This window comes from Drosophila novamexicana, unplaced genomic scaffold, assembly GCF_003285875.2.
Source record: "Drosophila novamexicana strain 15010-1031.04,08,12 unplaced genomic scaffold, DnovRS2.1 tig00000108-arrow-pilon, whole genome shotgun sequence".
NCBI lineage: Eukaryota > Metazoa > Arthropoda > Insecta > Diptera > Drosophilidae > Drosophila > Drosophila novamexicana.
Window position 1 is genome coordinate 1,909,132 of NW_020824772.1, and position 13,736 is coordinate 1,922,867.

General features: G+C 43.0%; 1 protein-coding gene across 1 annotated transcript; it reads right to left on the reverse strand.

Annotated features, from left to right (window-relative positions):
* Nucleotides 1-373: 373 nt before the first annotated feature.
* Nucleotides 374-10,469, reverse strand: LOC115771981 (serine/threonine-protein kinase Warts). Its single transcript, XM_030717901.1, has 8 exons — nucleotides 10,233-10,469; nucleotides 3,644-5,146; nucleotides 2,521-3,421; nucleotides 2,329-2,449; nucleotides 1,482-1,597; nucleotides 1,345-1,423; nucleotides 1,079-1,274; nucleotides 374-1,022 (listed from the first exon to the last, which is right to left on the reverse strand). The coding sequence occupies exons 1-8, from the start codon at nucleotides 10,353-10,355 to the stop codon at nucleotides 621-623; spliced, it is 3,441 nt and encodes a 1,146-aa protein (XP_030573761.1). The 5' UTR covers nucleotides 10,356-10,469; the 3' UTR covers nucleotides 374-620.
* Between the last annotated feature and the right edge of the window lie 3,267 nt (nucleotides 10,470-13,736).

Below are 13,736 nucleotides of genomic sequence, written 5' to 3' on the forward strand. Positions count from 1 at the left end.
AATATCGTACATAACTATTTGTTTTATATGTATATAGATATATTTTTTATATATGTATTTGTATATGTATATGTATGTGTATATACGTACGAGTACGTGTTGTAGTGTACAAGATCTTTAGTTTACAAAAAATCAAAAGTTATGACTCATTTCATTTAAATTTATTCAGTTCCTGCATTCAAGCACATATATATATATATATATACATATATGTTTGTATGTATGTGTAGTCCCTTTTCTAATCAACCGTATATCATTTGTTATAAATATGTATGCTATATCTGCATATAGTTCGTCTTGCTGATGTTCTAATATTAAAAAAAAAAACATACAAAATGCCAGAAATTTAAAACATTATTTGCTCAGTGCCTCAACATTTTTTTTGCTTCTCTTTTTTGGCAACAAATTCAACTAAAACACTAAATGAATATTTTGTTATAAGAAACTGTTTAGACTTAACAGCGCTGCTGTTAATACGCTGTTAGCACACTGTTAACGGCTGTTAAGGTGCGTTTGGGTGGGTGTGTGTGTGTGTGTGTATGTGTGTGTGCACGGTCTCTTTACACGTGTTTTGTGACTATTTGACTAACAATGAAAATGTTTGATTGATTGACGGCATCTCAGACAAAGACCGGCGCCTGGTCGTCCGTCATGTCCGACTGCTGTCGGTCATCGAAAAATCGCCTAAAGGTAAATTCGAAAAATCCATGGAATTGCCTATCATTCAGATCGATATCGTCGCCGCTACTCAAATTGGAATCATTCGAGCGCAGCTTGTCAGGATCGACGGGATCAAAATTGGACGTGTCTGTGGGATGTTTTATTTCCGGTATATAGGGCGCCTTCTGCTTGCGCATGTCCGCAAAATCGATGCCCTTGAAGAACTCGTGTGCCTTGACCTCATCCACGCTCTTGCCCAGCCGCTTGTCCGCAGAAGCGCACAGTCGCCGTATTAGATCCGTGGCCTCGCGTGTTAGTTGCGCCTGCGGCGGTATATGCAACGTCTTCTCCCAGTTTATGACCTGGAATTAGTCGATTGTGAACCCAATGATCCCAAAGGGTATATGACAACACGCACCTTTTGCTGCGTCTCCATGGGGCTGTTGGCCAGAAACGGTGGCTGACCCACCAGCATCTCGTAGAGTATGACACCCACGCTCCAGTAATCGCACAGCTGAGTGTAGCCGCTGCGTTCCAGCACCTCAGGCGCTATATAGTTGGGTGTGCCGACTAGCGAGTGCGCCAGGACTCTTTGATGATCGCGCATGCGTCGCCTGTTCAGAGGAGACAAAGGAGGATTTACATAGAAAATAGTTTTCAAGCAGCTGATGTGGATGCACCCACCTCTCGAGCACTGTGGGCTTGGTGCCGTTCTCCGAAAAGTCCTCCCAAGGCTCCATGGAGTCCTGTCGCGAATGATTGCCTAAAAATAGAGCCAAGTGAGCATCTTAGAGATTTTCATACAATGCGGGGCCACATACCATTCTCCTGGTAGTATTTGGAGTTGTGCGTCCATCTAAATCCAGTGCATAGACCAAAATCGGTGAGTTTTATGTGCCCGTCCCGGTCGATGAGTATGTTGTCAGGCTTGATGTCCCTGCAAACACAACAATCAATTATCAAATATCTATGACATTTAATGCAACAAGAAGGATCCACGATTATGTAGGTGAGTGTTGGATATTTATTAATTATTAGTCTTAGGAAAGTTAAGAGGACTTATTCCGAAAATAACAAATGGGTTAGGCAACGGCTTTTCCTCAATTTTATTCAATACGGCTTTCGTCTTTCCTCCTAATTCTCTGCTGATCTCTTGTTTCTGTTCCTATTCTGTTATACAGCTGTAAAGCCTCTTCTACTGTAAATTACCTACTGCTGTTAATCTTCTGCTGCTGTTAATGCGATACTGCTGTTATTCGTCTGATACTCTTTTGCTGCTGTTATTCCTCTGCTGCTGTTAATCACCTGCTGCTGTTATTCGTCTGATACTCTTTTGCTGCTGTTATTCCTCTGCTGCTGTTAATCATCTGCTGCTGTTATTCCTCCTCTGCTGTTAATTACCTACTGCTATTATTTATCTGCTACTGTTAATTATCTGCTGCTGTTAACTCTCCTCTGCTTATTAATTTGTTCCTTTGAATACCCAACTTTTCTTAAATACATAATTATGGAGTACAATTCATTTGGTTAAATCGTTACTTAGAGCAAGAACAAAAACTAAACTAAACTAAGATAATCTATGCTCCTATTTGACCAAAGCCATGGTTCCCATAGGAATAATCGTTTCTGCTTCTATAGCGCCTTTTTACTTGTGAGTACTTAAATTACCTGTGAATGAAGCCCATTTTATGCACACTGTCCACGGCACAGGTGACCTCGGCTATGTAAAAACGTGCCAACGGTTCCTCAAAGATGCCCAGCTTGATCAGCAGCGACATCAGATCGCCGCCTGGCAAAGAGTGTAATCAAATTATTATAAAAGGATTCCCATTTGATGAACTGGCATGCCAAGGACCTTACCGGGTATGTAGTCCATAACGAAATATAAATTATCCTTATCCTGAAAACTATAGTAGAGCTTGACAACCCAATTGTTGTCGGCCTCGGCCAGAATATCACGTTCGGCTTTCACATGAGCCACCTGGTTCCGCTTGAGGACATCCGCTTTGCGCAGCGTTTTCATAGCATACAAATGATCGGAGGTGTCGATCTTGCGGACCAGCGTCACCTCGCCAAAGGCGCCAACGCCAATTATCTTGATCTTGACGAACATGCTCTTGTCCATTTTGGCCCGCTTGAGGCGTATGTAGTTGCTCTCCTTCTGGCTGAGCATTTTGCGCATCTCGATCTGTGTCTCGTCGGAGAGGCCCACCTTGAGCATTTCCTTCTCCAGCTGATTCTTGCGGAATGTGCGCTGGCGATAGGACTTGATCACATTCTCGATATGCTGCTCCATAAAGAATTTGAATGCCTGCGGCGAGTACTGGCGTATCCGGAACTCTTTGCGCTCCTCCTCCTTCTCCTTGGAGATCTTCTTACGTTCGGGTATGGGCGAGGCGTGCTTGATCTTCTTGCAGGCGGCGGCGGCTGCAGCAGCAGCAGCAGCGGCGGCAGCAGTTGCTGTCGTCGTGGAGCCATTGCTGCCACTCGAGCTGTTGCCGTTGCCTCCTGCCCCACCGCCTCCTCCACTGCCGCCGTACTTGGCTGGCGGAATGGGCGGCGTTGTGGCCAAGTTGCTGTTGCTGATTTGTATGTTGTTGTTGTTGCTGTTGCCCGCTGGCTTCAGCTCAGGCGCCTGGTTGACACTGTTGTTGTTGTTGCTGCTGCTGCCCAGCTCGGGCGTGGTCACGCGTGCGCTCTGATAAGGCGGCGGCGGCGGCAGCTGACGATTCGCATTGCCATTGCTGCTCACGGGCAGCGGCTGTTAAAATAGAAAAGAATTCAACATGAGTTGCTGTTGGCAATATTTTGTGGTACAGTGAAAACTCGCATGAGGACCAGCTCTGGCCAGGCCACAATTTAAACAACAATTGTGCGAAAATGGGCAAAAGGAAATCGATAGTCTTGAAAGCGAACATCTGCCTAGGCAGGCAAGAACTGGTAGCTGTTCGCTTAAGCCAGCTTTCACTGTAATTAGACGCACCTTTTGTTGCTGCTGCTGCTGCTGCTGTTGCGCCTGCAACTGTTGCTGTTGCGCCTGCAACTGTTGCTGCTGCTGCTGTGCCTGCAGCGCACGCAGTGTCTGCAACTGTTGCTGCTGCTGCTGTTGTTGTTGCTGCTGCTGCTGCTGCTGCTGCTGTTGTTGTTGTTGCTGCTGCTGTTGCAGCTGCTGCTGCTGCTGTTGTGGCTGCGGCGTTGTGGCCGCCTTGGCCTGCATGCTCTTGGCATAGGAGGGCGGTTCCATGCAGACCGCTTTGCCCACCACAGCGCCATTCAGGGCGCTGGCCATTAGCGGCGGGGTTGTGGGCGTGGGCGGCTTCACTGCGCCGGCCACCACCACCGGGCTGGGCCCCAGGAGCGGCGAATGCTGCTGTGCGGCCGCTGCCGCTTGCTGTTGCTGCTGCACCACCGCCGGCGACTTTTGCGGATAGGAGGGCGGTGCGGCGAGCACATGCACGGGCGAATTGCTGGCGGAGGCGCTGACCGGCGATTGGGGCGCCACAGCTGTCTGGAGCACAGGCTTCTGCACCTGCGTGGACTTGACGCTCTGCATGATGATGGGCTGCTGGGTGCGCGCCTGGTAGGCACGTGGCTGCGGCCGGGCCACGCCCGCGGAGGCGGGCAGTATGCCGCTGGCATTGCTCACGGTTATCGGACTGGGCGAGCCCGCCGAGGTGGCCGAATAGATGCCGCTGCTGGGCGATTTGCGGTAATCGGATTGCTGCGACTGCGTCGGCGACTGGCGCGACTGCATGGAGGCCGTGTAGCTGGGCGGCGGCGGTGCCGCGTTCACCACCACCGTATTGATGAGATATGGCGGAGGTGGCTCAACAACGGCACCGCTGCCCGCGCCCGGATACATGTTGAGCGCCTTCATCTGCTGCGTCAGCTGCTGCTGCGCCTTGATCCCGCTGCCATTTTGCGGGATGACTGGCGAGGTGCCGCGCGTCGTCGGGCAGCTGGGCGTGATCGCAGCCGGGCGATTCAGTGCGGGCGAACGCCGCTTGAACATCTGATTGGTGGGTGGCGGTGGGGGCGGCGTCGCTGAGCTGCCCACCCCGGTGGGATTGCGCGGCGGCGGCGCTGGCGGCGCCGCATCACTGAAGCTGCTGGGCGAGGGCGAGTACTGGCCGGTGCTGGCCCGGCCGCTGAGTTGCTGGTGGGTGTGCGAGTGCGGGCTGTCCGAACGGGAGCTGCCGGCGCCAGAGTCCAGCGCCGGACTGCAGCGCAGATAATGCGTCGGTGTCTCGCGCTCAATGCTGGGCTTGCGTATCAGCTTGGGCGGTATCAGTGCGTTGATCATCTTTGGCACGTGGCCGTTGGCCGTGGGCAGTGCAACGGCGACAGCGGCCGGCGATGGTGGCACGACCACATCCGGCGAGGGAGACGCCGATGCCGATGGTGGCTCCAGTGGCAGCTTTGCGTGGTGGTAATCGGGTGCATCGTTGCGGCCATTGGCGGCGGTATATCGCAGAGGTGTGTAATTCTGTATCGAGTAGCAAACAAAATCGATAAGTTAAGCTGCCAGGTATATCGATAACAGTAAATGTTTAAACTATCGATACGGATATCAGCAAGAATACCCTATAACGATTTTTCATACCTATTGCAAATTTGATAAGCTAAGTAAAATCGATAATATCGACCAGCAAAATTATCGATAAATCTTAAGTAATTCTAGTTAGCTAGATAGATTAAGCTATAAGTTAATAACAATATAGTAAAATTCACATTAAACTATACAAACATCTATAGAAAGATTGCGTTTTTTCTATAAAATGAACATTTTTATAAAATTCAAGCCAAATATTACTCATTAATAGATATGTATGTATCCCAACCCCCACTGACTACGCCACTGGCCGAGCAACATTCCTGCGCTGTGAGAAACTTTGTGTATGCATGTATAAATATAAGTATGTGTGTGTGTGTGTGTTTGGTAGCAGTTCGAAAACTAAACAAAAGGCGCGCATACAAAATAAAAACAAAAATGCGAACAGCGCCTAAAACAAAAGGCACAAGAAATGCGGTGGTCAAAGCAATGAAATCAAATTCTTGCCATCGTTCAGAAATTCCTAAAAGTCAGGAGCACACACACACACACGCACAGAATCAGAGAGCAAACGAAACAGGCGCACAAGAGAGAGCGCGTAAAGCGATCAACAACAACAACAACAATGGCAGCAAAGCGATCGCCGGCTGACAGATTGCAGCAAACAGACAACAACAACAGGGCAGCCTTCAGTAAGAGTGTATGTGTGCCTGAGTGTGTGTGTGCACTTTGCTGCTGCTACCCGTTTTACGCATTCTTTTGATGCTACTACATCATCTTGTTTCTTTTGTGTCTGATCCTCGAATTTGGACTTTGCGTGAGGGATGGCCATAAATATCGTGATGGCAACGTGACATATATAATATATGTATGTATGTGCACAGTCACGCACGATCACGAAATTGAGTGTCAGATCAAATGTTAAAAGCGAACGCTGTTAATGTTAATGTTACTGTACATATACAAACAGATAGACTAGAACAGCTGTAAATTTGAATTTATGGCAAGATGTTTAAGTGAAATCAACACAAGACAAATTGAAGATGAATCTATATAAATACAGTTGTTATTTTTAGACAATATTTACTACGCATCACTAGCAGATATATGTATATACGTACTTTATCTGCTATCCGCCGTTTTAACCCTCAAGTGGGCGAACGTTTGATGTGCGGCCAGACTAATTAAAACCAAGGACGCGAAACCCAACAAAAGAGACCCCCAACAGACTGTGCGTCGCGTTTGTCGTCCGCCTGATCCGATCCGTCTTACAAGCAAGCCAATTGATGGCTAATTAGCCGAAAAGCCAATGGGCGCACTAAATCAGCTGAACCGTTAGAGCTCGTGTCACGACAAATAATTCAAATTAAAATAAATTGGATTTGCGGAAAGGTGGTAAACACTTTCGCTAATCCATTTAAATGCCCAGGCAATGCAATTGCCAATGGGCAATACGTAAACCTAGATACAAGGGCGAACATTTCGGACATTTATCGCCTTGACCGAAATAACTTTGAACCTGACAATATGTGTGTACAGATATCTGTAGATATATAGATATTTCATTTTGTTCAAGCAATAATAATATAAAGCGAAAATAATGTGGAATATTTTGTGCTTTTCTTGGCCCATACACATACATAAACATAATTTGGCCAAAAGATACATCAAAATTCTTGGCAACTGGCGAATCTACATCTATACATGCCGTATATCCCAGTGCTATTGTATGTAAATATTTGCACATAACATACATACATATGTATATACAAATATATATATATTTTTTTGGGAATGCAAAAAGATTTTTGTTGGTTTTGTTGTCTTTTGTTATTATTAGAGACGGGCCATGTTAATTTCTGGCTTCAGCCGAAAATTATATATATATTTGTATACTTATTTATTTAGGTGAAAATTCCTAGGAAAATCGCGACGCGTCGCACAGAAATCGTAAAAATTTAAATGAAAATCGCACACCAGGGAATAATAATTTTTGTTCAACGCACAAAATAAATCTGGGCAACGCTCCCAATTGGGGGAATTCAGATGAACTTTTAAATACTGCGGCAATTAGAAAGATATTTTCTGTCTATAAGAATTAATATCGGATACATATATAATCGAATGATTTGGTGTTTGTTAGGAATGCCCCTAATATTCGAATCGTTAACTACAGTTAATAAAATGAAGATATACACTAGATATTATATCTAAAATCTCTATTATCTCGATTTAGTTTAAGCATAAACATTTACTATCTAACTGTGCGCATACTTTTGTCTGCAGCTGTATATGATTTATAAATAACTTTTGGGCTTATGACAACCAATTAGAGCTTAAAGCCGGATTACACACACACATACATGTACGTTGTACCAAAGTAATGTGTGTGTGTGTGTGTGTGTGTGTGTGTGTGAATTGGTAGTCCCAGAGCATGGACACCGAAGAGTTAGCACGGCAGCAAGGGGGGCGGGGTGCGGGGGCAGTTGTGCATTGTTTGATTGCCTTTGCGTGTTGACTAATTTATTTATGCATATTTTTTTGTATTTTGTCGCTCGTATTTATATTTTAATTTTTATATTGCCATTTAGCCCAGCGTCGTCGGCATTTGGCGTTGGCGTCTGCTGTTAAATGTATTTCGACCGTTTTGTTATTTTAATTAGTTCTACGTAAGCTATTCAAATATTTATTTATTTATATTAGTTGTTTTTTGCCTTTATTTGGTCCGAACTCGTGCGGGCCGGCTGGTTCGTGTCTCTGCTATGCTCTGTTATTTATAGCATTGTCACAAACGCGGCACGATCGTTTTATGGTAGCTGGCGGCGCTGCTGTTAAAAGTTAAAAGTCGCGTCCAAAAGAAGCAGCGAAGCGTGGGCGTGAACATGGCCGCCGAAAGTGTTGAGCGGTCGGTCCATGAATAAATTGTATTTATTTATCGTTTTGGACAGCCCACATATGGTTTGGGGGCGGGGGCGGTACAGCAATTCGCCATATATGAACAGATTATGGCCTGGTATTTAGTGCGCAGCATGACTAATTAGCCAAAGGCCACGTGGCCGGGCGAAAGTTGGCTAATAATGAGAGATGCAAGACTCAAAGCCTGCAGCATAAAATTCCAACTGTCAATGTGGCTGGTCAAAACAATTTGCCGCATCCCGCCGTCAGCAACAGTTTTTTTTATGGCCAAAAAAAAAACCGGCAACTCCTCGGGTTCTTGGCTCGGGTTTGGCGGCGCGGCTAAGCCACAGGAATGCCTGGCTAATCGTATGGATCGAGCGCTCGATCATAATTTACAATCGCACAAACAGTAGCTGGCAGTAGAATCGTAAAATTTTAAATTAATGACCCGTCAGATCATATTTAAGCATTTTTATGACTTGTGTCCAGTTGCTGCCACCGCTGCCCCCGCTGCCGCAACATGAGGCTGCACTTTCAGCCGGGCAAAACAATCGATAAGCCAGAGAGCAAACAGTTTATAAATGATTATTTGCCAAACAGTGTTGGCAAATTGTATGAAACGATTTTCATAAGTGAGAAATGCAAGCTCTCTTTTGCTCTGCTTTGTTGAACTCTTTTTGCGCCATTTGGTTTTGTGCGCACTTTATCAGCAATGCTTTTGGAGCTTTTGACAGCTGTGACGTCAATGCTTAATATCCAGGCCGATCGCATGCACACATACGCAAAGCTAAAGGCGCGCACGCATTTACTCACGCATGCCAAGCGTAAGCGGGAGAAAGAGAGCGAGAGAGCAAGACACAGAGTACTGGACACATTGTCTGGCAGCACAATTCGCCCACTCAGCTGTCATATAACAGTTGTGTGCGCGTGTGTCTGTGTGTGTGTGTGTGTGTAATAGCAGAAGGTCAATTGCATTTCGTTGGCAGTTCATTAATTTCATTTCAAGCTCTCTGCATCTATTTTTAGCACAAACAAACACACTCACACACACACACCCACACCATTTCTATTTGCTTTGCCCCTGAGCTGCGACTAACATTTTCTTTTGGTCAGCCTAATTGCTAACTCCTGTTGCGGCCAAAAAGTCGCCCACACGCAGCAGCAGCAGCGGCAGCTGCTGTGACAAATGTCTTGGCCAACATTGATGTATTATTACTGTATTTTAAAGCTCTGGCACAGGTGAACAACAACACGCGGCGATGTCGGCTCGTGCCATCAGCTGAACATGTTTCCACAATGCGCCCACGCAGCCGCCAAAGCTAAATTGTTGTATTTTGTTTTATTGTTGTTATTCTTTTTCATTGCTTGTCGCATGCGACATGCGTTTTATCTAGTTGTTAATTTTTTATTAGTTGTCGTGTTTTGGGTTTCTTTTCTGTGCTGCCCCTTCTTCTTCTTGTTTTCTACGCATGAAAAATGTTGCCGCATCATTTGTAACGCACTCAAACTGATAAATTGCAAGAGGGAGAGAGTGAGAGAGAGAGGCAGATGGACTGAGTAACTAAGTGAGTGTTCTGCTCTTCTTCTTGCTACTTAACACATTCCCGTTCTTTCTCCATTTTGTTTTCTTTATTGCGTTTTCTATAATATTGCATAGTTAGCTGCGTTTATTTCGTAGAAAACAAGAATTCTTTGACATATTTACAGTTTTCTCAGGGTTTTATGGTTTTCTGTATGAATCATCAAGGGAATTTTATTCTCATAAATGCCAGCTAATCAGTGCTCATGGTCAAGGAAATTCTCAAGTGTGTTAACATTTAAAAAAGTTCCCCTTCTACCTTTTGTATTGGCACTAACAATATCTGATAAGCGTGTTTCTTATCAATAGTCAAAGTTAATAGCTTGTCGTCATCACGTTTTAATTTTTATTATAAGCTATTTTTGCTTTCGACCATCTCTGCAGACCTGGACTTGTATTTTTAGCTTATTTTGATATTATACTTCGGTGTAAAAACTTATTTTCATTTTCAACTAATTGTATAATTTACTTTATTTATATTTTTAAATAATATTACTTTTGAAGTTTTAATTTAATCAAACAAATTTTGTTCATTTCGCTCACCTGATTATTTCTATGATTATTTTGTACTTCGAATCGGGTTAGATCCTGTTTAATGCTCTCGAGCGCTTCCGCTGTGTATTTATCATTGGGGCGACCGCCCCTTTTTTCGCCCGCTGGATGCATTATGCTGCTGCTTCTTCTCTTTGTGATATTTAGCACTCATATCACAAAATGCTGCACACTCACACACGCGCACGACACGAACAGACACACGAGCACTCCCACTCCACTCCGCTCACTCTCGCACTCCACTCACACTCTCACACACACACGCACACACGCACTTAGCAAGACGCAGATGCGCTCACTAAACAGCAGCAGCAGCAGCAGCGATTTAATTTAAATAAATACTTTATGTTTATTTCTGTGTGCGTGTGTGTGTGTGAGAGAGAGAAGCTTTTTCTTCTTCTGCTTCTTGTAGCTGCTGTTGTCGTTTTTTGCTTTTGCTTTTGCTGTTGTTGTTGCTGTTGTTGTTGTGGTTTGTAGTTTGCTTTTGCTTTGATTTCAGGCACTTTTTTGCTTTTGTATTTGAAACGCGCGTGTTGACTTTTTTTGTATGATGAACTACTTACTAGCCTCGGCTTAAGGTAAGTATGCGTCTATTAAGCTTTATTAAGTTTTATTGTCGTTGTTTTTTTCTTTTATTTACCACTCGCTGAATTCTTCACTAAGGCACTTCATTTGCATTATAATAAAAACATATTCCTTTTGTTGCTTGTTGCACAAATTCATTTTGCATGTAAATATATTCACAGTTATCTGTGTATGCTGTTAAGTCTTCATGTTGTATCACATTTTGTGCTGCTGCCCCTTTTATTCATTTCATTTTATATTTTATCACAAATTCTGGCACTCATCATCATCATCGTCGTCGCAATACAATTAATATTTTAGGCGGGCACTGCAAGTCACTCGATGAATGAATTTCAATTTTTGAATACCAAATATACGCATACATACGTATATGTATGTATGTATGTACGCATGTATGTATGTATGACTGACGTTGATTTTGATTTGATTTAGCCGAGGTAGAGCACAACACTCGGCTTGACGGAATTTTAATTAATAATATACACGATCGATGTCGCCAACTTGCTGAAAATAGACAGAAAACAGACGATATAAAATAACTTAAGCTGTGGAGCAGCGCCAACGCAAGGGTGTTTCGAGCTAGCTAGATACCCTGTACGAAATCATTCAGTAAACACAAGCATACATTTCATTGAAACATATTTAGTTTTCCATTCTATATGCATACCCTATATATATGTGCGGGTTTGATTAACGACACCCTACATACCAAATTTCACTATTCTACTTTTTACAAAAAAAACCTAAGCGTCCGCTCAACAGAGTTTTAACAGTACATACAGAGGTCACATATATATATATATATATACTTTATATATCTATCACATGTAATTTATCGACTGTGCATTTGCTTTTTCTTTAATGTTACATGCAGTTTCCCAAGTGAGCATACCCTTCATGACAACATTTGCGTTACAGGGTATTTCAAAAATTGTCACACGCTATGCAGATGCGACGCGTTTTAAAGGCAACTAAGCAGCTCCATCACTCATGCACACACACACACACACACGCGCACTCACATACACACACTCTCACTCACTCACGCAGCACTCATTTACATGCCGAAGACGTGAGTCAGAAGAGAGACACGCAGCCAGCCACAAAATGCTGTTGTTGAAAATTCTGTTACAGTTTTTTTTTTTTTGTTGAGAGTATGAAACACAACCGAATTGGCAGCACTCGTCATATTGGTATGATTTGCACGCTTTGCAAAGGTGACTCTCAACTGGAAATTTGGAAAGTCTGGCGGCGCATGATCATAATTTATGCATTGAGTAGCGCATTATGTCATAACCATATTCCGGGAAGCGTATAAATTCCCTCAAACTCATTTTTATGACGAACCATTAAATTCACACATTACCAAATTGACGAATCAGTGATGGGCTTGGGGCAGGGCTAAGGGCAAGGGAGGCATTGGCGTGCGCACCTGACTATGAAATCGAGCCATCTACAGGTACACACACACACTCACACTAACACACACACAGCTGTACAAATATGTAAACAAACAAACGAAATAGTCGAAAATAGTTCACCAAACTGTGCCAAGTGCAAATGAGTAAACCGAAAAGCAATTGCAGCTCTGTTTTTGTGTATGCAAAATATTAACAATGTATAATAACATATGTAGGTACATTCATATCCAGTACATAAAATCTGTAAAAAACGACTCCAATAAGCAGCTTGAGCTTCATAAAGCTTTATCAAACTGACATGCAGGAAAAGGTCCCTTGTAAGGACAAGAGTGCAATGTAACGGTGCGCTACATTTTTACTCTTGCTATGTTAACGTAACATAGTTTACAGCTGTTTACATTTAATGTTAAGGCCTTGGAATGATTGTTCATCAAGCTTATTTACTTTTATTTCTTTTAATCGGTGTTCATGTAAAGTTAAAACTGTAAGTCAAATATTATCAAGACTGTTGCAACACTGATTAATTTATAATATTTAAGTCTAACTTTAATGCAACATAAAGCTGTTAAAACTAAATGTTTATATTTAATGGTAACTTTTTGGAATGTAAATAATTTCCGCTGGCAATTTAGATTCCTTCTACCGTTATTGATCTCCTTATGCATCATGGCAATGAAATACTTTAAGAGAATTGTAATTAATAATGGGAAATTATAAGGACTTTTATAATTGTTGTAGTTACTTTAATGTTAATGTCATAGCTGTTAATATAACATAGAACTGTAATAACAGCGCTCAGCTGTTAAACCAAATTCTCAAAGATACCTTATACTAATTGGAGCCTCGCTTGTACGTTAAGTATGGATAATGTCTTTTTCTTTTGATTAATTTATATTTAAGTAAAGCTTTAATCTTAATGTAGAAACGTTTCCCCTACAAGCTTATCTCTTTTTAATTATCTGCGACTAAGAAAAATGATAAAGAATTTATTGTAAATCAGATTCATTTATAATACCGATAGAGGAGCTTCGTAAACACGTTTGTGTTGCTACTTTGGGCTAATCTAAGCTGCTGGAATGTAAAACTGAGTTCGCCGTACAATTCGTACATAAGTATGTATGTTTATATATATGTCTATCATCGTAAATGTCTGTTCGTAAATTTAGCTTGTGTACATATTTTGCACTGACAAAAGAGTTTAATTATTTTGTTGACAAAAGTTAACTTTTGCGCCTTGTTTTGTTGACGCTACGCATTTTGCTATAGTGCTGTGGAATGCTGAATTTAGAGACTTCGGATGTAGACGAGTATATGTACATACTTAGATAAGCGAGACTGAAGGTGCTTGGGATAATAAACAAACACGCGCCAAATCCAAATGTCAACAGAGTTGGCCCCCAGAGCGAGACACACGCCCCCCATCCCCCTCACAACAGTGCAATTGTTGCACACCCAACAGTTTTTGCCAATTTGGGAAATTTTCACATTC

Coding starts and splice junctions, on each gene's coding strand:
- LOC115771981 (XM_030717901.1), bottom strand. CDS start 10,355: ATGCATCCAGCGGGCGAAAAAAGGGGCGGTCGCCCCAATGATAAATAC. Junction 1,598..2,328: donor AAAATGGGCTTCATTCACAG/GTAATTTAAGTA, acceptor TTGTGTTTGCAG/GGACATCAAGCCTGACAACA. Junction 1,424..1,481: donor CAAATACTACCAGGAGAATG/GTATGTGGCCCC, acceptor CTCTATTTTTAG/GCAATCATTCGCGACAGGAC.